The sequence below is a fragment of the Garra rufa genome, chromosome 3 (assembly GCF_049309525.1).
Source record: "Garra rufa chromosome 3, GarRuf1.0, whole genome shotgun sequence".
NCBI classification, from domain to species: Eukaryota; Metazoa; Chordata; class Actinopteri; order Cypriniformes; family Cyprinidae; genus Garra; species Garra rufa.
Genome location: NC_133363.1, coordinates 59,253,155 through 59,279,182, shown reverse-complemented (window position 1 = coordinate 59,279,182; position 26,028 = coordinate 59,253,155). Strand labels below are relative to the sequence as shown.

The 26,028-nt window shown below is 34.3% G+C and overlaps 1 protein-coding gene across 1 annotated transcript in view; it reads right to left on the bottom strand.

Annotated features, from left to right (window-relative positions):
- Nucleotides 1–518: 518 nt before the first annotated feature.
- LOC141331683 (aryl hydrocarbon receptor nuclear translocator 2-like) overlaps nucleotides 519–26,028 on the bottom strand; it is a 366,477-nt gene continuing 340,967 nt past the window's right edge. Inside the window, exons 8-13 of the mRNA XM_073836720.1 lie at nucleotides 24,563–24,628; nucleotides 17,705–17,790; nucleotides 12,378–12,454; nucleotides 10,597–10,731; nucleotides 9,941–10,015; nucleotides 519–788 (exon numbers count right to left, since the gene is read on the bottom strand). Of these exons, the coding sequence (XP_073692821.1) occupies nucleotides 519–788; nucleotides 9,941–10,015; nucleotides 10,597–10,731; nucleotides 12,378–12,454; nucleotides 17,705–17,790; nucleotides 24,563–24,628 (709 nt within the window). The remainder of the gene's footprint in view (nucleotides 789–9,940; nucleotides 10,016–10,596; nucleotides 10,732–12,377; nucleotides 12,455–17,704; nucleotides 17,791–24,562; nucleotides 24,629–26,028) is intronic.

The window sequence follows — 26,028 nt, the reverse complement described above, 5'->3', positions numbered from 1 at the left end:
GTAAGCTGTACTCTTCCTTTTACTATAAGAAAAACATTCATGCGTGTTTTTTCCATGCTGTAACTAGCTAAAGTGGATGAGATGATCTGTTCAAGTGCACTTTGCACTGCCACTTCTCTTGAAGGCGTTACAGTGATCTGTCACTTCACATTAAACAGCGCCAAAACGCCATTTATTGTTTGAATTCTGTAAAATGAACATAATTTGAAAATCTGAGACTGTTTCATATTAAAAGCAAAGCACGAGTCTTAGCGCAATTTATTGGATGGAAGATGAGCTACAATCTTCCATTCAAACTGATAGATTCTTGGAATTTAGAAATCAATTTTGTTTCGTAAAAATGAAAATCGATTAAAAGCGAGAAATCAATATTTTTAACTCAGCCCTAACTTAGATTATCCACATTGTGTAAACAAAATAGACACTGACACTGTCAAAACACAGCATTGAAGAAATGATGTTTAAACGTCAATAATTTCAGAACTCCAAAACTGTTTTGACCAAAACTGAAAATTCATTCATTTCGGTGCATCACAATTTGAAATGATATGAGCAGGCAGATTAGTCATATTAGGCGTTTCAATTAAAGTATAATGAGTATGTTCCAAAGAGATGAGATGAGAAGGTTTGACATACTTGACATTGGTGTTGGTGCAGATGATGTACTCGATCTCGTCTGAATATGGGTTCTGGAAGGTGAAACTGCTGGTTCTGATGAGCATCCACTCTCGGTTCTTCATCCGGAACCGGTACATGACCGAGAGAACCTGCCCTTTCAGCTTGACCACCTAAACACAACAGAACAACACAGGAGGACATCAGTTAACATCACATGTATTTACATCTTTACAAACCAAACTGAAGGCTAGTTGCACCAACAAGTCACAACGCGAGTGCTGTATGCTGGAATATGAGCAGTCATTTATTCTGTCATCTCCCGGGTGCTGATAGCGCTCGTGTGCAGGTGAGACCTGGACAGCACACATTTCTATCTGGACTTAAACTAAACTCATTTAAGCTTGGCCAGTTTCAACATTTAAGAGCCATAAGACGCAAACTCGTGCACGCAGTGAGAAGTGAGAAGATCTGTATATGCGCTCATTCCAAGGGTGCAAACCCGAGCCTCACAACGCACGCAAATATTCTCTTTTATTGTGTTTGAATGGACAAATTCACACAAAAAAATTGTCAAAATTCCCGTCTTGGCAAGTATCCTAGCAGACATAGCCGGCTAAACGTTAAGTATCAGTGCATTATCTTAAATTGACAGCAATTTACCAAACAGCAATAACAAGGAAATCAGTCACTTCTCTTGATTGAGTAGCTTTTGTAACTTTAATAAAGATTAAGCTTCAATTTATACTGTAAAATATGCAATGCTTTTTTACATTTGATCATTTTATTTAGTTTCTGTACCTAAAAACTAATGTTAGACCTACCTAAAAACCGAAAAATTACTGCTTATTTTATTTGTATCTTTACTCTATTGTATTTATTTGTGCTGTTGCTTGTAGTTAGATTATTCTTATTTCTTTTTTTCCCTTAAACATAGCACATACAGAACCGTACCGAAACCGTGACTCTAAAACCATCATACAAACCGAACCGTGAGTAAGTTGAACCGTTGCACCCCTAGTTATTACTACTACAATGACTTAACATACTTAACAATGTTTTTAATTTGTTTAGCTACTGGTGTCTCTATTAAATGCATTTTCCTAAATTTTACCTTTTAATTATAGCCATTCAACAATATAATTGAAAGTGATTATTTCTTATTTTTAGCTTTTATTTCTAAACTATAAATTGTATATGCATACACTATACAGACTCATCTTTATTCAAGCTACAAAAGTTAATAAGTGACTAGAGCAGTCAAATGATGAAATCGCTTTTTTTGTTCTTTGATTTACATTAATGACAGACTTCAGCAGGTTTCACTTTAAAACCTGATGCCCATAACGCAGATCTGACACATATCCGATTTTCTCCCAACTCTTTACGTTATTATTTGATTCGCTCTTGATGATTATGACAGAAAATATTATTTTATTCACTTCAGAATCAGTGAATCTCTTTACAAAGCTGGCTGTTGTTTACATTACATTGCATTGTTATATTTCATAGAAGTTTAACCCGCCAACTGGCAACTGACTTTGTTACATATACTCGCCAACGCCAATTTTTACTCGCATTTGGCGTTTGGCGAATGTTAATTTTAGGCCCTGCCGACGGCTTTCTGAACCTGCATAGGCAGCAATGCAACTGACACATTCAAGGCCTAGAAAGGTACTAAAAACATCGCTAAAATAGTGAAATCAGTGGTTCAACCCTTAAAAAATCATAAAGCCTCAGACTTAATCAAAAATATCTTAATTTCTGTTCAAAAGATGAACAAAGCTATGGGTTTGAAATGATATGAGAAATTTTCATTTTGGTGTGAACTATCCCTTTACAATTTGCGCACAACTAAATATGTCTGCGTTGCACGGTTAAACTTGAAACACATCTCATATTTAGTACCAGGAGTAAATGTTAGAATAAAACAGTAGATTGACTGAATTGCATCAATATGCTCATGGTTTACCTGTCAGACTTCAATCATTTAGACACAATGATGATGTTGACCTTTACACTCATCTACATTTTATGAGAGAGAACATTATGTGAATAAATGACTTGAAAACGACACAAGCCCAATATAAACCTTGATAATAGGTTTGGTATTTGCTGTAGGAAAGTAAATAAATGCATAAATAAGTTCAGCAATTATTTATTGCTTCTTATTCATTTCAATAACAATGACAATGTCGCGGGTATTTTATAATTGTATTTTTAGTCAAAGCATTAGTCAAAGTTAGAACTAAAATTCACTGCATTTCGACAACTTCTGCTAACAATTTTTTAAAGCTTGCTATTAGATTAATGAAGGCAAACGTCATATTATGCAAATATTAGTTTGCAAAGAAGTTAAGACCTAGATAAGCTCTGCCTTGAGAACTAATGTTGAAATACAAACTAGCTAGTTGTTGCTAAGCCTTGTAGGAAACAAATGGCTGGTGCAACCCTACCAGGGTCTTTATTTTCATGCTCGACATGAGTGCAGAATGACTGTAATCGGTTAAAGAATGAGCAAAATATGACCAATCGGTTCCTACAGCAAATACCAAACCTATTATCAAATGTCCCCCACCAAGATCCAAAATAACGTTCGTCGAGCGCCAAATGTGAACACAAATTTGCTTTAGGAATTGAGAACATGAGGAATATTATATGCTTTATGCAAGAATGATAATCTTTCCCTCATTGATGCTGTTGACATGAGTGATTCAATTCAGAAAACAATCAAACACGCTGCACTAAAGAGACTGTCAATGACTAACAACGTTTACCTCAGTGGAAAATCTACCATCATCGGTTTTTCTAGGATACATGGAGGCTTTTTTTTTTCCGGAACTCCATGTAGCAACACATGAACAATATTCCTCACATTACGCTGTGAAAGAAAATTATGTATGAGGAACAAGATCTCAATTTGTCTTCAAGACTGGCTCATTTTGAGCTAAAGTCGGAATATGAACCTCATCCACATGCTCTCCACACAGTCACCTCTATTGTCACTTAAAGCAATGCTTGCCCATCCAAATACACAGATTGCTTTAAATAAACAAGGTGTGTTCAGAGAAAACAACTTTCCACTCAACAGTGCATGAAAGACAACGAGAAAGATCTTCAGAGTTCAAAAAAACCTTATAAAGTGTGTGACGAAAATGGCTCTCTTAAACAAAGAGGACAGAAGGCTGCACTTCAAGTGAGTTAAAAGAAAAAACAATGAGTTACACATAGGTGCAAAATGGACAAAAATAAAAATATGGTCATAAAAATATGATTTATTAATATTTTTTTCCACTTTCACTGATGTTGATTTTTTAACCTGCATCTGTTCCATCCATAGATACCAAACATTCATCATTATTTTTTTTAGAATTGTAACCCTTTAAATGCTGGTTTGTTTACATAATGCCGCAGGTGTTTTTTTATGAGAAAAAGAAAAAAAATAGTATTTAATTTCCATATACTAAATGCTAAACAGATTTTTTTTGTTCCTTTGCTTATTAGATTCTTGGGTGTGTCAGTGAAGAACAACAACATTCATTTTGAGGCATTTATATTTTTAATGTAGTAATTTATATGCCAAATTTGAAAAAAAAAAATAAAAAATGGCACAATCTAGTAAAAAATTGTAAAAATGTAAAATTTGAAGCCTTGCCAATAGAATGAATGCCTATTATTTTATAGTTGAATGGCCCTGGGTTCAAAAATTGCAGTTTTAATGGGTTTCAATGTGGACATTTTTGTCCTTAAGGTTCTGAGTGTGAGTATTTTTTGTCTGAAGGGTAAAACAGATTTTTTTGAAGGAAATGAGGGTGAAATATTAAAATTTCTATAAAAATAAACACCTGAGCCAAAATGTATGCAGTTGGCATTAACACAGGCACACTTATAACAACAACAAAAAAAAAACTGAAATGGACAAAAAATGTCCATAAGCCTTTGCTTCACACAAGGGTTAAAAGACGAAAAAGAGAAACTTGACTTTTTTTGGATGTATGTCCTGCTTTGAGAGAGAAAGGATATGGGATTTTATTCTTGGCGACAATAGGCCACTTTCCCTTTCTCAGATCTCAGGAGGGAAAGAGACAAACATTTTTTCAGGACGTTACCTTTAACTTTTTAAACAGATCCCAGAGTTCATTGTGTCTCAAACCAAACCTGAAGACACACGACTCACATCAAGGTTTCAATGCGCCTCTCAACAGAAGCACCTCACGATGCCTTGACATTTACGTGAAAAGAGCTGCAAATAGAGTCACTGAAGGGATTTTTTCTTTTTTTTTTTTTTTTTTTTGCAGCTTGGTAGTAATAAACTGAGATATATACATAGTCAGGCAGTAAACACCTGAGTTGAAGAAAGGACAAAGCTTGTTGACTGTGTCCTTTAAGCTGCTACAGAGTTGGGAAATATCAATGCACGTCTTTCATGCAAGATTAAAATAGCAAACCATTTGACTTTACCGTAATCTGAGAAACAGAAGGTTCAATGACTGATTACGGATGCTTGAATATAGAAATTTCAGCCGATACTGATCATTATTTAGATTTTAAAACCAATTACTGATAACCGGTATCAATCTACAGTCTGTGAGATTGATAAGAAGTTTTATTATTATAATTACATTTTTTTTTTTTTTGCTTTTATGCGCTTTTGTCATTTTTGTTAGCTTTTGGATTCTTATATATTACAGTCTAACCAAAAATTATACCAGATGTAATTTTTGATATTTTTTGGGGTGGGTTCAGAACACTATAGTTCATTTATGTAAGTGAGGATAGCAATAAACTGTGACATATTATACCCAAAAATTATGGGTATAATATTATGGGTATAACATTGTACTAACAGTAAAACTGATAAAAAATGTGGGGGCATTATTTAATGAAATATGCACTAATTTGCATACATTTCTAGTACAAAATTCTAAACACTGGATAAAGTCAATTTCAGTCAGTTTCAAAATTCTTGTTTAGGCCTACATTTTTTTTTTTTTTTACATATTCATAGTCATTCATAGTTTTTACATTAGAATTTTTGTCACTCCATAATTCTGAAAATACTTAGAACAAACACTATATTTTCACAATTTTGGGGGGAATAAAATGTATATAATCAAGCAAACTATATATGAACAAATACCTCTGTAAAAACCTTCAGGATATAGACAGGAATAAAAATGTAAAGTTTGGTGTTTGCAAGTGCTACTGAAGTGGAGATTTTTGGCTCAGTGTAGGAGAAAAACTCATTTTGAGAAAACAGGATTTAAAAATATGAATTGTAATTGAAATCTATTAACACATATAGATAAAGTGTTATAGCCTAAAAGAAACACTTAACGGTGTTTTTTGGATGTTTTCTGTCCACTAGACTGAAAAAACACTATGAAAAACCAAAAAGCCCAAGATGCCTGAAAAAACTGTGTTTTTGCCTGCAGTGTCTCCTCTTAAGTGTTTTTTCTTTAGTTGCTATGTGACCTATTTACCACTGAACAAAATTAGGCACTGCTTGGTAACTGGTCAACAAAGTACTATTATTATTACCATTTTATAAACTATAGCGAATAAACTTTGATAATGTAGAAAGTGTCTGAATCAATTTTGGTTTGACTGTATTTATATTCAAGTTTAATTAAACTTCATTTAAGTTTTAGTTTTAGTAATTTTAGTACATCAAATTTCTGTTTAGGTTTTTTTAAGTTTTAGTTTTTTTAGCTAATAATTATATTTTATTTCAGCCTGATTTCAATTAACAGCATTTTTAAATAGATTTAGACAATATATTTGCTTCTAAATGTGCATGTAAAGAAATAAGCTTTTAATTTACAACAGGTACAACTACAGAAAATATTTAATTTTGCAGATGTCAGCCTATGGACTATTGCAATAAAGAAATTATGCATGCATATGTATAACAAAGAATCAACATTTTATTCTATTTGTGTTTAAAACAGATAGGACAACTTGAATTAATGTTGGCCTAGAATTCATTGGCTTGAACACACCTATTTTACTGAAGGTACAAGTCACATGACCACCGATATACAGTACTGTGCATCAGCTGTGATTTATCCATCTGGAATTGATTAGATTGTGATTCACCAGAATTAGGGGTTGGCGATATGGAAAATAAAATCATATCACAACTTTTTTCAGAAATATCACAATTTTATCACGACTCTTTGTCATGTTAGTTTTACTATTTTGCAAGTTGTCCAAGCAGCACAGCCAAAATAAATTCCCTACTTTAAAACCAAAGTCTTACAAGGTAACTAAATATAAAATAAAAAGAATGGCAGATGTTTAGGCTAAATTGGGCGAAGAAAAAAAAAGTGTCATTTTTTATCTTTGTTATTAAAAAAAAAATAAGAACAAAGAGAGACTACATGTTACAAATACTATAATATATAATAAATAATATACAAACAACACAATCTTTAATTTTCAGGTATTGTAGGTGTATTTAGTAGAGGTGTGGGACACCATCTGAGTAATTTTTTGGTGAACTGTCCCTTTAATGACAATCGGCAGCATGTTTAGTTCTGACGCTTTAAGAGCTGCACGCATCTAATATCTACAAGCGCACGTTCGTTTTTCTCTCAGCTGTTTACTTTCACTTTAGACATAACCAGCTGTGTTTCTATGTAATCCTTGTGTGGTTTTGACAGTATTAGTGAACCAAAAATCTTCATATCACACATCCCTAACCAGATTGAAGCTGGTAAGACACTAAAAAATAAGAGGGATTTGGGAAAGTCTTTTTAATGGCGCAGCGAGTTATTAAATCATGTTAGATTCAATTATAAGTGCAGGAACATGTATTAGAGGGTCAGTTTTAAGTTTAAGTTGATTTTAGGAAAGCCAGGGAATTCTGCATTGTGAAACCAGGGCAGGATCTTAGATTTATATCTCTCTTCGGTTTTCGCTTTCCATTCTTTTATGACAAATGGTCTCTTCATCTTCACGCGGTAAAGAATCTGTCAAGAAAGAATCCAGTAGTCCGCAACATCAAATGATTTCGAGACACCCCGTGAATGTATATTGTTCTAGCCTCTGACATCTGCCGGGACTCGAAAGCGAGACTACAGGCCAAGAATAACACGCTTTCACTGTCTCGCTACGCATAAATTGTCGGCTTTTGTTCCACTTGGCTTCAAGAGTACAAGATAAGACGCAGATAAGACTCAGAAACAGGTGTGTGTTTGCGGACACCGCCGCGTGCGTGTGTGGTCTCGGGTTTCGAAGACGTCCAGTTATCTAAAGGCTTTTCTGGATGTCAGCCAGAGGGGTCTTTATCAGCCGTCAACAGACCTACACGGAGAAACAGGCAAAAGTACTTTGACAAATCTCTTTGTGGCGTACCTGACCACTCAACCTTGGCCTTCCGGGAAAAGTGAGGCGGAGGATTTGAGGGTCTTTTAAGAAGCGAAGCACGTAATATAGAGGGCACGATCATCTAGGGAGTAAAAACACTGCGCCCACCCTTCAAGTGCCCACAATATCATCCCCTGGGGTGGAATACCAACACACACACACACACACACACACACACACACACACACGGTTGGCATAAATGTGTGTGGATATCAGGATGTGAAGAGAATACTGATGATAGCTGTAAAATCCCAGACGGGAAGTTGAAGACAAAGAACAAGGGGCTGAAAAGACCAAAAGCTGGGGGAATAAAGAGCAGGATAAAAGAAAAAACAGCTATTTTTTGTAAAAGACCAACGATAAGGAGACAGGATGAGGTAAAGAGCAGGAACAGAGGTGATGCGACAGAAGGAGCAAAAACTTCTGAAAATCATTTTCATTCACTAAAAAAAAAATGAAATAAAACCATATATAAATATTAGATGGAAAACCTCATTGCTTTGGAAACTAAATTGTTTAACATTTCTATTTTTGTTTAAATTGAAATATAATGTATATATAATGTAACATTTCTAGAATTGAAACTGAAACAAAAATGAAAGCTAAACAGAATAATAAAAAACTAACAAAACTGATTAAAGAATATACTTAAATTAAAGCTGAACATAAAAAATAAAACCCAATTATAAAATATTAAAAATGTTAAAACAATATAACAGAAAAGAAATAATAAGAAAATAAAAAATACCTGACAAATAAAACTATTCAAAGTAATTTTCATTAACTGAAATGAAGCAGAAATAAAACATAAATATTAGAATAAAAACTTAAACTTGTACAAAAATTACTAAAATGAAAACAAATTAAAGCTAAATAGTAATGTTAAAAATAAATAAAAAATACAAAAAAAGCTATGAAAAAGAAAAAATAGGAAGAAACACTTATAAATGATAGCTGAAAATAGAACAAAAAAATAATAATAATAGTTTGCTTGGCAACTGACAAGTTAAAATACTAAATTTACTTTAATTACTAGAACTAATACCAAAAATATAACACACACATATATAATTGAAAAGAAAATTATATATATATGAAAATGAAAATAAAGCGTAATTATAAACTATTAAAAATAGATATAGAACATGAACAAAACTAAAATACTGAAAGAAAAAACTAAAATAATAAGAATACAGAAACAAAATGCCAGACGAGAAGTTAAGGGTAAAGAAAATGAACTACAAAATACTTAAAAGTCAGGAACATAAGGAGCAGGATAAAAAAAAGTGTGTTTTTGTAAAAGAACAAAGATAAAGAGAGCGGGAACAAGGGTGATGCGACAGAGAGGGTGAGAAAAGGAAGTCAAAAAGACCTTCTGAAGAACACCAGCTTGTGATTTAATTGGCAACGGGATACAAAAACTGAAAGACAAACAACAACAGCTGCAACAGACAAAACCTCTTCAAATAGCATCCAGCCACTCGTCCACCTTCGCCATTCTCCACAGGTACTCAATAAACTCTTGAGAAACTCACCGGTGGCCAATCAACACCTATTAACTGACGGAGAGTTTCAGCTACTGGTCCTGAATGACTAACCAAACACCACTCAAGATCACTTTCCTAGCGTTGAGTGAAGTGGGAAAGCAAAGGATTGTGGGGCAAGTTAAGAAGAATTTGTTTTCATTGGCAAGTAGCGTTCACATAATGTCACTCCAGAGTTCAGAGCTTGCTCTTTCACAGCTTTGAAGGCATATTGAGTTCTCAGTTAAGTCACATTGTCCTAGATGTTTCTCCTCCTGATAATTAACATATAGCTGACATACCAGTGAGAATAGAGCTACAAAATGAATGTGGACATTGCTCATGGGCAAAATTCATGAGCAGTCTATATTGAGATATCTGGTTTATGATGCAGATTTGGCCGATGGTTGGGGTTGGTGTGGTTGGCGTACCTGCTGGAAGCTCTCTCGCAGGTGGCTCTGGTCCTCCGGGTGGCAGAACTCCAGAATGTCTTTGCCTAGAAGATCCTGTGCAAATCCAATAAAGGGAACAATCATGTAAACGCTTGATTTGTACAAAATGTTTCAAGAATAAGCCTCAATATTCTCTATTATTCAGAAAATAGTCTGACTTGACTGACTTGTCATGAATCTGTAAATGAGGCCATATGCATCTGAACTAAACATTGTCAAAACACTGCTTTAGTTACTGAAACTGTGCATTAAAGGTGCAGTATGTAACATTGATAGATGGCGGCTAAAATGGATATTGCAGTCTAAACTCAAAATATTGGAGAGAATTGTTTCTCCCGTCCCTCTTCTTCAGACTCAACGCTCACACGGGTTGCCAGATTGAGGACACACAACAGGAACGAGAGCAACTGACAATGAAAGGTGACAGGCCTTACACTGTAAGCTGATGAGTAACGTGCATTTTAATATGCCTCGGGTCATGGAAATTTTTTTTATTTGGTGGATTTTCCATCAACTGGCAACCCGAGGTGTAAAAAAAATATCTAAAAAAACATTTGGTATTTTTATGCTTTAGCACAGTCAAAAAGTTACGTAGAGTACCTTTAATATAAAGCTGCATGTTCAGTGACACTGACCTGAGGCTGGTAGCCAATCACGTTGATGCAACGAGGGTCCACGAAAGTGATGATGCCATCTGAGTTGTGGCGGGAAAGGAATTCCGTCGGCACAGAGAGTCCATTCATATCCATGGAAACTGGAGAACTGGTCACCTGAGAGACGAGATAATGGGATTTTTACACAAACAGATGGTCAGGATGCTCAAACAAACATATGCATGTTTTGTAGCTCTGCACTGTCATGGGATGGTGGAAGAATTAGTTATAGTTGTCTATGCACATTAAGATGCGGGAAGGCATGGCTAGGGTTGCTAGGGTGTTCTAGCTTTTAGAATCTTGCCATGAGGATACTAGGATATTCAAGTTGTTTTAATGTTGCCATGTTCTGGTTGTTAGAATGTTGCCATGCAGTTGCTAGGGTGTTCTAGTTGTTAGAATGTTGCCATGGGGTTTCTAGGGTGTTCTATTTGTTATAATGTTGCCATGCAGTTGCTAGGGTGCTCTAGTTGTTATAACTTTGCCATGAGGTTGATCAGGGTGTTCTATTTGTTATAATGTTGCCATGCGGTTGCTAGGGTGCTCTAGATGTTAGAATGTTGCCATGAGGTTATTAGGGTGTTCTAGTTGCTAGAATGTGGCCATGTGGTTGCTAGGGTGTTCTAGTTGCTATAATGTTGCCATCCAGTTACTAGGGTGTTCTAGTTGTTAGAATGTTGCCATGCACTTACTAGGGTGTTCTAGTTGTTAGAATGTTGCCATGTGGTTGCTAGGGTATTCTAGATTGGAATGTTGCCATACAGTTGCAAGGGTGTTCCAGTTGTTAGAATGTTGTCACATGGTTGCTAGAATGTTCTAGTTGTTAGAATGTTGTCACGCGTTTGCTAGGGTGTTCCAGTTGTTAGAATGTTGCCATGAAGTTGCTAGGGTGCTTTAGTTGTTAGAATTTCACCATGCAGTTGCTAGGGTATTCTATTGTAAGAATGTCACCATGCAGTTGCTAGGGTGTTTTGTTGTTAAAAAGATGCCATGCAGTTACTAGGGTGTTCTAGTTGTTAGAATGTTGCCACGAGGTTATTAGGGTGTTCTATTTGTTATACTGTGGTCATGCGGTTGCTAGGGTGCTCCAGTTGTTAGAATGTTGCCATGCAGTTACTAGGGTGCTTCACTGTTAGAATGTTGCTATGCAGTTGCTAGAGTGTTCTAGTTGCTAGAATGTGACCATGCGGTTGCTAGGGTGTTCTAGTTGTTAGAATGTTGCCATGCAGTTACTATGATGTTCTAGTTGTTAGAATGTTGCCACATGGTTGCTAGGGTGTTTTGTTGTTAGAATGTTGCCATACAGTTTCAAGGGTGTTCTAGTTGTTAGAATGTTGTCATGAGGTTACTAGGGTGTTCAAGTTGTTAGAATGTTGCTATGCAGTTTCTAGTGTATTCTAGTTGTTAGAATGTTGTCATGCGGTTGCTAGGGTGTCCTAGTTGTTAGAATGTTGCCATGTGGTTGCTAGGCTGTTCAAATTGTTAGAATGTTGCTATTCAGTTGCTAGGGTATTCTAGTTGTTAGAATGTTGCCATGCCGTTGCTAGGGTATTCTGGTTGTTAGAATATTACCATGCGGTTAATAGGTTGCTTTAATATGTTTCTATGTGGTAGCTAGGCTGTTCTTGATAATTAGTGTTCTAGTTGCCTGCTTAAATGTTATGGGTAGGCGCAAGCATGTTGATATGCGGTTGCTATGGTGTTCTGGGAGGTTGTTAATATCTATGTTTTTGATGTTATTTATGTCAGAGATCGACACATACCTGCAGTCTTCCAATCGCAACCAAGCAGTATTTGCTGGTCTGACCTGCTTCCGTGTCTTCATCCGGAATGGTCATGCCTGGAAAAGGTACAAGAAAAATCATCTGACCGAAACAAACACTGACAGCAGACTGAAAACATGTGGAGATCCTGATGACTAACATGTTTATTCCTACATCATTTTCTAATGAGACGCTCTGTTGCAACAGCTCATGAGACAATTTTGGAAACTCTGCGCAAAAACGTGTTTTCGATCACACTAATAGCATCCGCTCAATATTTTTGTCCATGTCTCCCTGACTCATCAGGAGTTTGTTCATGCGTAATGATTTATTTTAGTCGTCCAAAACCGGTAGCAAAGCGGTTATTGTTCCTGGATGTTACGGTGCCATGTTTATGTGGAGTAAACGGAACATGAAGTCACGGCAGATGGGAATTATGGCGGAGGAGTGATTCCTGTCCTGGAGTTTGTTTAAGCAGGAACATAAAGCGTTTAATCTCCTTTTAATTACATTAACGATTTCTCGTTGACAAGCTTCCTTCTTTGCCTTGACCTTATTAATGTTTACTGCTAAAAAGCTTTTCAGGAAACAATGATCTATGAGAATGACTCAAAGTGGAGAAAAAAACAAATGAGGGAAAGAGAACAAAAAAAAAAAAACTACTTTATACTTTCATAGATTATAAGAACTGTTATAAAAAGCTAAGTGAATACCGGTTTCCTACAGAAGTCTTTTATTATACCTTTTTAATACTTAATCATGCTATTTTTAACTTCTTTTATCTTTAAACTACCATATATAATACAAATAATTGGCCAATCAGGTGAGTGAGGGCAGGGCTTTTGTTTTGTCCAGCCAATAGAATGCAGGTTCCAGTAGTAAAAATCCCATTCATTTTATCCACAGGGGAATTAATTTTGGTTAATGGTTCATGGTTTTATTGAAGCCATAGGCTCGCATCATTTCAACTTTTTTTTAAAAATAATACTGTTTAACAGCAGAATTCCTGGTGAAAAACTACATTACCTATGATTCTGCAGAAAAATCTCCATTGATCAAATTGTGCCAAGCAAAACATGCTAAAATAGCACTCTTTATTCTCTCAAACTACTTATTTTGCATTAACATAAAACATCTTTAAATTAATAGATTTAAGCTTTTCCGTTGTTTCTATAAATGTCACTAACGATGCTTCATGGGATTGCAGTTCTTTTCTTTCCCTCATTAAAGCTTGTACACAGTCTTGCACCTTTGCCTTTTGTCTAGTTTTCAAATACTTTTTGCTTCAATTCAAAGTTTGCAATGTTGCATTTCACTTTATAAACAGTTGTTTGATTTATTACTATTTAACAAAGATTTTTTAAAAATAAATCCTTATGGGAAAAATAAACCCAGGCCGCTGAAAAACTCCTGCACTCTACTGCAGACAAACTTTTCAAGTTTAGACTAATTCAAACCAGTATCTTTTGAGTCTTTAGATCAATGCATTTACAAGAATCGCTTTATAGGACTCTACACTTGTCATGGTGTATGTTTGTTTTCAGGCATTCAGAAAATGCAGAATAATGTAAATACAAAACAATACAAGACATATGGTCAATTTATTGTCTCATTGTCATTATTTCATGGTCTGTTCCCACATTCACACTGCAAACTGTCACCTCGAGTAAAATACGACTCAATTCATCAGCGGCGCATGGCTGTGCAGGGAACAAGTTCGCAAAACTAATGACTCTGTGCTACAAATAAACAGGAACGGTATATATATCACTGCATAAATGACACATTCAGAAAAAAAAAACTTCTCTGCAAACAGGCTGCATACTACGGACAGATGCACCGACGGTTTGAATTAATTTACTGCCTTTAATTTGCACGAACTGACATTATACAAGCAGACAGAATTCATTTGGTCGCATATCAAAGTAATAAAGAGCACATAAAGTCTTGTGTTTGTTTTGCAAATGCTATGAAACTGATCAACAATGCATATCAAGGCCATCTGGCGCGGCCAGAGCGCTTGCTAACTGTTAATGCAGTGATTACCATTCAGCCTGATGAAAACGATACGAGATGTCTTTGTTTAGATCACCGCATTCCTGTACGACACCATAATAGTTGACAATCAAGTGTTACGGGTTATTTTTATCCAATCTTTGTGCCATTACACAACAAACAGGATGTCTAACATGTGCGATTCATTTTTACGACACACACATATGTTGGAGATGTGATCAGAAGATACCTGGACAACCTCGAGCAAGATATGAGGCTAAAAGTTCACTGGTTTGAGTTCAGCGTTGCTCAATTTTCTGTCTATTTCTTCCTTTCTCACTGCACACATGCTGTTGTGCTAATAGGAATCGCAGGCCAGGGGGGATCTTGCGTGCCGGTGTCATATGGGAGTCATCCAAAACTCCAGACAGTTCTGTGGACTGAAGGATTCTAACGGAATTTAACACCGAATTCCAGAGTTCTGATAGTTCAAGAAGTTCAAACACATGTTCCAAACAACTTGTTCCATTAGGCTTCGGATTGCAAGTTGAAGGTTAACGTCAAGCAAAACACATCCATAATAGACTGCTACTCCATATTTTACTCAGATAATTAAGCGGAATGTTATTTGTTTGTTGTAAAAAGTTAGATACATATAGAGTTTACAGACACCTTGCAGAGTCAGCAAAATGTTCATTATTTTACCATGCATGTGACTGACCTGAATAAGATTTCACATAAAAGATGTTTACATATATTCCACAAGAAAAAAATTATAAAACGAGTCGACCCTGTTTAAAAGTTTACATACACTAGATTCCTAATACTGTGTCCTTACCGGAATGATCCACAGCTGTGTTTTTTTTGTTGTTGTTGATTAGTAATAGTTATTCATGAGTCTCTTGTTTTTCCTGAACAGTTAAACTGCCCAAAAGTCCTTCAGATCCCATGGATTCTTTGGTTTTTCTGCAATTTTGGGTATTTGAACCCTTTCCAACAAAGACTGCATGATTTTGAGATCCATCTTTTCACAGTAAGGACAACTGAGGGACTCATATGCAACTATTACAGAAGTTTCAAACACTCACTGATGCTTCAGGATGAAAAAACATGCATTAAGAGCTAGGGGTGTAAACTTTTGAACAGAATGAAAATGTGTAGATTTCTCTTATTTTGCCTAAATATCATATTTTTTTTAATTTAGTACTGCCTTTCAGAAGCTGCAGAAGATAGTTACATGTTACCCTGAAGACAAAATAAGGTAAATTCTAGGTAAGTTAAAGGTAGAACTTCACATTTAAAAGGTTTTTACCCCCTAGCTCATAATGCATCGCTTTTCCTTTAGTAAGCATTTGAACCTTCTGTAATAATTGCATATGAGTCCCTCAGTTGTCAAAAGTATGAAAAGATGGATCTCAATATCATTGTTATTTTTGGGTTCAAATTTGTCAGACCTTTACTAAAGAACAGTGGGCAGTTTAAATGTTCAGGACTAAACAAGAGAAATGTACCTTAAAGAGATAATTCACTCAAAAACTAAAACTGTAATCATTTATTCATCTATGATGCTCCAAACCCATAAGACTTTGATTAGTCTTCGAAACACAAACTAAGATCCAGAACCAACAACCACAGGATGCACGGATGAGCTTTGGTGTTTACCATATGTCTTCGCTACGTACAGTATGTGTGTTTATAAATTAAATCTGTTCATAATATAAAGCAATCACATCTCTTTACAAGACTTAAGATTAAACCGCTTGATTCATATGGATTCATTTTACAATGCATTTATACTTTTTTTTGGGGGGGGGGGGGGGGGGTCTTTTAACTTTGGGTTACCTGGACTTTCAAAACCTCAGGTTTCATTTTATTTAAAATGTTGTAATTTGTGTTTCAAATATTAACAAATGTGCATAATAAAATATGACAGGTTACATTGTTTGGGTAAACTATCTCTAAGTTATATTAACAATCAAAATGCAGGATTCAAATGATTCAATTAATCTTTTTGGAACAGATTCATTAATGTATCGATAACATTTTACAATACAGTTATACTTGATAATATTAGTTAATCTTATTTGTTACCCTAAACTTACAAAGAAAAATACTTGTCAAGCATTTATTAATCTATTACATTCAGAAATAGTATTAGTTCATATTTAAAGGAACTGCCATAAACTAACAATAAAAATTGTTTTAATTTTTTTTTTTTTAAATAACTAAAATTAAAAAAAGATTGTTAAATACTGTAACAAATGTGTCACTCACTGTTTGTTATTAACTCATTTTAAGTAATGGGACATCATTGTCACATGCATTGTAAAAAAAATTATTTTCTAAAGTTGTAAATAAAACAAATACTGGAGTACGTTTTACATGAAAACACTATTCGAGTTTTTCTACTTCAGTCTGTCTTGTTTAATTTAATGTGTTACTTTTTGTTTGTTTTAGAAATTTACTAGCAATTTCTTTAGTGATTCCACACCAAATTTCGTTTTTTTTTTTACATTTAACATTAAAATTACAAGCAGAAATCCAAATGATTCAGTAAATTTTCTCTTTTGAAAAGAGTTTACTTAATGATTCATTTAATGGTATTTGTACAAGTTTAATTAGATGTTCAATAACAAACATGTTCAGTGATGCTTCAGATTGTAAATTAAAGGTCTATGTTAACAGAAACACATCTTTATTACCTCTGGTCCCAATTCAGGTATTGATAAAGTTATATTTAAGAATGAATTTGCATGCAGAAATGCAAATGATTCAGTGAATCATTTTTGAAAACGGCTGTAAGTGAGGACAGCACAATAAAGTAAACTGTGGACTATCAGTAAAATTGATACAAATTTGGGACCAAAAATAATTCCGATACTTTGACCTGAACATGTTTTGCTTAAGTGTTTTTTCTTTAATTGCTAATGCAACATTTTTACACCACAGACTGAACAAAATTAAGCATTGCTTGGTAACTGGTCAACAAAGTATTGATAGTATTATCAATACTTGACAGAACAATCCATTACATACCTTTCTTTCAAAGTTATCTGACATTATCAAGATGAATTTGTTCTGACATGGTTTAACTCTTGAGTTCTTGTTATATTTTATTACCATCTTCCACATAAACTGAATGTTGAAGGTGTCTGAATCAATTTGGTCTGACTATTCTTTCCCCCAGAAATATTACACTAGCCTCAAATTAATTTACTGTTACTTACTCCCCAACACTAGTGCACTTCTGCGTGTTTGTTTGTATATTTGTATGCTTCTCTCTGATTCAGTGGCTTTGAACTGACTGTGTCTGAGTGTGTTTGTGTAAGTACCCGCTGGCGGCCAGGCCTTGATGTAACCGGTACAGTGCACAACAGAGTACTGCGCCTCCCCCTCCTTCGACGGCCCAAGCCCATTCCTGTGAACGAAAGAGACACACAAAGAGAATGAAACAAACAAAACATGTCTAGTACTCGTGCTTGGTACTTTAAAGTTGGCATTCGTGTCATATGAGGATTACGGTCTGCAGGATCTGATTTGGAAAGCCGGCACGAAGCTCAGCAAAAATGTTCCCTTTAGCGTTTCACATCAAAACAAAACACAGAAGCACAACAACACGACTGCATTTGCACACATCAATATGATTGAAGTTCTGCTTGTATTTCAATACCATTTTCAAATTAATCCTCTTCAAAAGTGCAGAGTAAGTTTTTTTTATGTTTTTGAAAGATGTTTCTTCTGCTCACCAAGGCTGCTGTATTTGATCAAAAATATAGTAAAACTGTGAAACATTATTACAGTTTCAAATTTACCATACTACAATATACTATTTGAATATATTTAAAAATGTAATTTATTCCTGGGATGCAAAGCTGAATTTTCAGCATCTTTTCTCCAGTCTTCAGGTTTCAGTTAATAGTTTTGTGGAAAACTTTTTTTTTTTTTTTTTTTGATGACTATAAAGTTCTAAATAAATTTTATTGGAAACAGAGATCTTTTGTATCATTATAAATGTCCTCACTGTCACTTTTCATCAATTTAATGCATCCACGCTTAATAAAAGTTCTTTTCCTTAAAAAACAACTTTACTGATCACAAACAGTAGAGAATATTAAATTTACATAAAAGTAATTTCTATGCCAATAGACCAGTTATAGGTTTGTAAACATTCAGGATGCGCTTGTATCGTGTTTGCATAAAACCTAAGAGAGATAGCCTTTACGGCTAGAGAATTACACATTTTAAAATTTTTACTGATTAGATGTGATGCAAAATAATCTCTGCTTATTACATGAGCTTATCACCCAGCAATAAGCACTGTTATTCAACAAACCTGATGTTAGACAGTGAGACAGTCTTCCAGATCCGAAACAGGGATGACGTTTATCTAGTGGCAATATTTTAAAGTTAAATCAAGTTATAAAGTCCGAATTAGGAGATATAGTCTTGCATTTGCAAGAAAAAAGTCTGAATTGTGAGATAAAATAAATTAATGTTATGAAAAAAAGTTAACAGTAATAGGTTTAAATAATATTTCATGCTGTAAATGTAGGGCTAATACAATTGCGTCCCCTATGAACAGCATATGTGAATATTATGTAGACCTACTGTTTAAATCAAACTAAAGAGTAGAGTAATCAGAACCAATCATCTTTCATTCATAGTATGTCCGTTTAAACATCTGCGTTTAGCTTCAAATTATGTTTTTGATGACAGTATCAGTGTTGTTTTCGTCAACGATGACGATGACGAAATCATTTCGTTGACGCCACTTTTTTTCATGACGATAACGAGACGACGACGAGATAAAAGTGGCTCGTTGATGACTAAAACATGACGAGACGTGTGTGAGTTTTCGTTGACGAGACGAGAATAGACGAAAATGTTAGTGGGTGGTCCGTCAGACGTTTAAAATGCATGACATTTCCGCTTATTGTGCATGCCAATTAAAACTTAAAAAGTATCTGACGCTATGGCAAGCCGTTTTAGCATTAAATACTCTTTGCTATACTAGTATGGCAAGCCGTTTTAGCATTCCATCCTTGTTTGTCTTTTATGTTCTAAAACATTCCTTCATTATTGTAATTATTGGTGAAAATAGTCGATCCGGAAGCTCACATTGTGTTGAACTATAGGTCTGCTATTTTCAGAACTTATAAGTGACACTACCCAACAGCAAAATACTTACTGACCTACATTAATTTGTTAAAAGACTACTTTTTTCCCTTTTTTTGACTAAAACTAGACTAAAACCTTTTTGACATTTCGTCGACTAAAACTAGACTAAAACCTTTTTGACTTTTCGTCGACTAAAATTGGACTAAAACTATCACATATAGAAGTGACTAAAATTTGACTAAAACTAAGAAGCATTTTAGTCCAAAAGACTAAGACTAAATCTAAGATGGTTGTCAAAAACAACACTGGACAGTATTCTATAAAAAATTATTTGCATTCTGATTTTGACACCAAAAGCACAAAAATGTGTTTTTTTCTTTTATTCCATGGATTTTACCTATTTACCTCCAGTTATTACCAGTGTTTTTCTGCAACTCTATATTGGTCTATAACACTGACAAACAGAATTGTAAATAATGACTACTTAAAATGTTGAAATGTAATGTCGGGATCACATAACGATCAAGCATATTTCATTATACTACGGCGCCGTTGAATGCTTAAATCTTATTGGCTGATGAACGTTCTAAAGGTGTGCATTATTTGTAGTTCCAGGGAGAAATTGACCGCATTACATGTCTATATCACTTTGCTTATTTTAAAGGTCCTTACAGCCTACAAACAGCAAATTAACCAAAACCCACAATAACATTGGCCAAAAAAATAAATATAGCAAACAACAGGATAAAACGGCAGATTATTTCCAATTATTTTATTATATGTGACCCTGGACCACAAAACCAGTCATAAGGTAAAATTTTACAAAACTGAGATTTATACATCATATGAAATAAATAAGCTTTCTATTGATGCATAGTTTGTTAGGATAGAACAATATTTATTACATCTATTTGAAAATAAGGAATCTGAGGGTGCAAAAAAATCAAAATGCTGAGAAAATCACCTTTAAAGTTGTCCAAATTAGGTTCTTAACAATGCATTTTACAAATCAAAAATTACATTTTGATATATTTACAGTAGGAATTTTACAAAAAATCTTCATGGAACATGATCTTTACTTAATTTCCTAATGATTTTTGGCATAAAAGAAAAATCAATAATTTTGACCCATGCAATGTATTTTTGGCTATTGCTACAAATATACCCCAGCGACTTAAGACTGGTTTTGTGCTCCAGGGTCACATATACGTTTTATGTAAGGAAAGCACATACGCTATTTCTCCCACTCTTTCTCCCTTACAGACACACAAACATAGAGTTTGCACACAAGTTAGCATACGTGCTAATGTTGTTAGCTACATGAAATTTCTCACAAGCAAGGTAACAACAGTATGGTCTTGAAGAAAATGAACCTAAAGTTTCACTATTAGTAGAGATGCTGCTGCCGATCACTTTTGAGAGATGCACAGACTCAGAGAGGAAATTTACAAGCTTAATATCTCTCTCCCTCAGTCTGTCTAAACTTCATTATTAACTGCATTAGTTTGCTATCAAACGCTCAAGTGTCATTACTAGGTCTAAAATGACGTTTTGGAATTATTAATGATGGTGTTGGATGAGCTGCGTAAGAAATTAATTCTACTTACAATAGCATTTTAAGGCAAGACACTGCAGGTGAATAGGGTAAAAAAATAATATTTATCACCTTACTTACCAAGTTAATTTATTACATTGATAATTACAAACATTTTTTGCGATTTTTCTAAAATGTTAGGTTTAAATATGCAAATGAGGCATTATTTAACGAAACGTGGTCATTTGCAAACATGTCTAGTACAAAAATCTAAACACTGGATGAAGTCAGTTTCAAAATTCTTTTTTTTTTTTTTTTTTTGTTGACATATTAGAGTCAAAACTTTTTACAGAGGGGATTTTGGGTATCTCATATTGCCACTCCGGAATTTAGAAAAACCTTACAACAGATGTATTTTTGAGTATTTTTGGTAGTATAAAATCAAGTAAATTATATATGAACAAATCCCTCTGTAAAAACCTTCAGGCTATAGAGAGGAATAAATATTTAAAGCAGGGCTCTGAACCGGTTCAAGGAACGAAAACGAAAAACGAAAACAAATGACATTGAACAGGAACAAAAACGAAAACGAAAACAAAATCAATTTTAATCGTTCTGAACAGAAACGGAAACAGAAATTCCAAATTAACCGGTTAATAACGGTATTTTAATCGTTCTCTTTATTATGTCAATTTGGCAGACCAAAAACATGAATTCAAATTGTGTGCGCAAATGCGACGGTGACGCATACAACGTGAAATGCCCGCGAAGCAGACGTCATCATCATAAGCAGAGCCCTTTCTGATGCGACGAGCTTAAGGTTACTAAGCACCTGACTGTTTCATGTGCAAAGGTATGTTTAGGTTTAAGTTATTGTAGCCTAATTAAAACTTGTAGTTTAAGGCCCTGATCACACCGAACGCGTTTTTGCAGTGAGAGGCGCCTTTTTTTGAATGGTTTTCTGTTGGCAGTGAGCGTTCTACGCGCTGCTTATGCGCCTCGGGCGCCTCGCGTTTTTGCAGAAGCGCTCTGAGCGCCTGAAGTTGAAAAAAAAAAAGCAACTCTGAGCGGAAAATCGCCTGACGTGACGAAAGTTTACCGTTGCTTAAAAAGTCCGGAGACTGCAAGAAATGGAGGAGAAACATTTGGTGTCTGTCGTGGGTAAACCGGAGCTGTATTTTTGGGGGTTTCTGCTAACATGACAGTTTAATTAACAGCAAAAAACCAAAGATTTTAGAGCGCTCGCGCTATAATTATTTGATTTGACTGACAGGACAGCTGTTTTGGTTGTTGCCTAGCAACATAAAAAACCGCAGCACACTGCTCTTTTTTAAAAGTCACCAAAAAAAAAAAAAAAAAAAAAAAGGCAGTGCTGTGCGCCTCGCGTTTTTAGAGCTAAAATACGCGTTCGGTGTGATCGGGGCCTTAGGTTATAGATTCACTTTTGCTGAAGCCCATCCAGTTTTTCCAGTAGCCTATTTGGTATATTATTGAAGTTGTTGATCTGTTGTGTTAAATGTAAAAAAAAAAAAAAAAATCTATTGTTGTTTTATAATGTTACAATGCATTATGTTTTCTTTTACTTTTATGCATTAAATGTAAAATCATATCCACTATCTGGAGTTCTGTTTTGTTTGAGTAAAAATAGCCTATAATAGGCTATTATGTATATTAGGTAATAAGTCAACATGTTTTTATCGCAGATTAAGCCGTGTGGTCAGGATGTTAAGCGGATGGTCTTGAAGGGGCTTATTTCGCTATAGTATTATCAAACAAGAAAATAGTTTTTAAAAAATTATTAGCGCATTTGTAACGAGTTTCTAGGTGAACTCGTTTACTTTCGGTTTTAAAGACATTAAGTTCAAATGACACGGACACGGAATTTGGTTTAATCATTTGTAAACATAATGCCAAATATGTTATTAAAAGGCACACACTATCTATCTATCTATCTATCTATCTATCTATCTATCTATCTATCTATCTATCTATCTATCTATCTATCTAATAAAATAACGTTATTAACCGGTATTTTTTCTAGAAAACCGTTTTCGGAACGTTTTGTTTAATGAGGAACGCAAGAACAGAAACGTTATAATATCGATTCTGCTCGGAGTGAACCGAATGGATTTTTTTTTTTTCGTTTTTAAGCCCTGATTTAAAGTGTAAGTATTACTGAAGTGGAGATTTATGGCTCAGTGTAGGAGAAAAAACTCATTTTGATAAAACAGCCTTTAAAAATATGCATTGTAATTGAAATCTATTGACACAAATAGATAAAGTGATACAAAAGAAACAATTAACAGTGTGTTTTGGGTGTTTTCTTTCCAGTAGTCTTGAAAAAAACTTTATGAAACACCAAAACGAGCAAAATCTCAAACTTGACAGGTGCATGAAAAAACTGTGTTTTTGCCTGCAGTGTCTCCTCTTAAGGACAAAAACAGATGAATGTCTTGAAATATATAATCTAAACAATGTCTTGCGGTGTGGTAACCGTACTATAAGCGAAATAATTAACTTCGGTCCATTGAATTCTTAGAAAATAATGCACACCCCAGGTGTAACGGCCACAACGCAAATTATTTTCGTCAATTATTCCTTACTTAATGCACTTAAAGTCGTTTTGAATAAAAGCATCTACCAAACGGAAATTATTTTTTTGTTTTAGATTTAGTATTCAACAATACGTCTCATCCACATTGGCCCTCCTCACCTCTGTGTGTTTCGTGAACTCTACGACATGCCATTTTTGCATAGACGCTCGTCACACATGCCATTTATCAATTAGACATCTGTAATGTACTTTTCCCAAATGTTCCTGGAAGAGGTGATTCCTGCATTCCAGAGCTGTCAAAACCCAAAAAACACATAGCGCTGCAAGTTTGATGCAGACGAGAAACACGCCTGCTGCAGAAAAGAGGGCATCAGGTTAAACATCAGAGGCCAAAGGGCAAATTACAGGAGGAATGAATGGGAACATTGGAGTTACATTCTTAAAAACAAGTTCTAAGAACTTTCTTTAAGGAATCAAAATTCCTAGAAGTCGGGCATGTAATGCCAAAAGTTCTAATTGACCCTGAAAAGTGCCGCAAGACAAAAAAGATAAGAGATCAGAGTTTATTTAATAAACTGTGCTTCTATACTTTTATTGTTTCAAGACTTGCCGTTATACCATGTTAAAAAAAAAAAAAAATCTCAAAAGTTAAACACGCAGTAGTTATTTAAAAAGTGCTGGAGTAACGTGATGTATTCGGGTTCATTCAGTCAGATGAAATTATATTTTTGACTAACATCAGAGTAGTTAATTTAGCGTCACGCACGACAAAACATGTTGTACTTTTTGGTTAGTTTAGCTTTTAATGGGTTTGACTGCACGTGCAAGTTAAAAGATGACGAATTGGCAACGTTATGTAATGCTGTTACTGTAAGTTCTGTTTTGAATTAGAGGATGTTTGGTTTATAGTTTAAAGTTGAATGACGGCACAAGTGGATGTGAATTTGACAATGCTTCGGGGAAAAAGAAAATGAAGATTCATACCTGTATCTCTTTCTCATGCTGGACAACCGATTCAGTGAGATATGATCCAGCGGTGCACTGCCACACCTAAAGAAACATTTCAAAACAGGGGCATTTTTATTATAGATGAATAAGAAAACAAACACATATTCATTTTGTTAAACATTAAAGCTTGGAAGCAACTTAATTTTGGTATGTTATGTATGATAGTAGAGGGATGCCTACGTTTACTTCACTATTTGTGAGCCTGGACCACAAAACCAGTCATACGGTTAAATTTTACCAAACTGAGATATATACATCATATGAAAGCTCAATAAATAAGCTTTCTATTGATGTATAGTTTGTTAGGATAGGACAATATTTGGCCGAGATACATCTATTTGAAAATCTGCAATCTAAGGGTGCAAAAAAATCTAAATACTGAGAAAATCACCTTTAAAGTTGTCCAAATTAAGTTCTTAACAATGCATATTACTAATCAAAAATTACATTTTGATAGGTTTACAGTAGGAATTTTACAAAAACTCTTAATGTAACATGATCTCTACTTAATTTCCTAATGATTTTTGACATAAAAGAAAAATCAATAATTTTGACCCATATAATGTATTTTTGGCTATTGCTACAAATATACCCCAGCGACTTAAGACTGGTTTTGTGGTCCAGGGTCACATTTTACAATTAAATAAAAAAAAAGACAAACTATATATATCGAAATGTCTAAGAATCCAAAATAGATATTTTACCACTGTTTTTTGTTATAGGAACAGTAACACATTAATTTATGACAAGACTGCACCACAAAAATCTACATCATAACAGGATTTTTGACCTTTGTCTTTTCTCATTGCCTTTTTTCCTATCATCTTTTAGAAACGATCATAAATTATATATCAATTGAAAGTTTAAAAGCTTAAAATGCATTGTTTTAAATTCATTTTTAAAGCTGACATTGCATTAACCATTGAAATTGTAATTTTAAATCATATTAGGAAATGCATTTCTTTATGCATCATAACATTAAGTTTGAATTGTGCACTTTCACGTCTGTGTTCAAAAATGGTTAAGTAATATGTATTCAGAAGCTGCATTAACCAGGAAATAATGTGTAAAAAAAAGAAAAGAAAACTGACAAGCCATGTGCTTTAAGTTAATATTAAACTTTGGAAACTAATGCAAATAATCTCAAATTAATTATAAGTTATGGCATAAACACTTTTATCATATCAATGATAAAAAGTTTTAAAGGGCAAAGATTCAGATTATATACTATGTATAAAAGATTTTTTTTTTTAAATATTATATAAATTATATACAAAGAGAAAGTTAAATTATCTATTTTATTTGTTCATTTGTTTATTTTTAAAAGAAAATGCTAATTTGTGTTACACTTTAAACTTTGGAAACCTCAACTTAATCATTTTATTTATTGCATATTATGGCACAAATGAGCATTTATTTTTAATTTAAAAGATTGTATCATT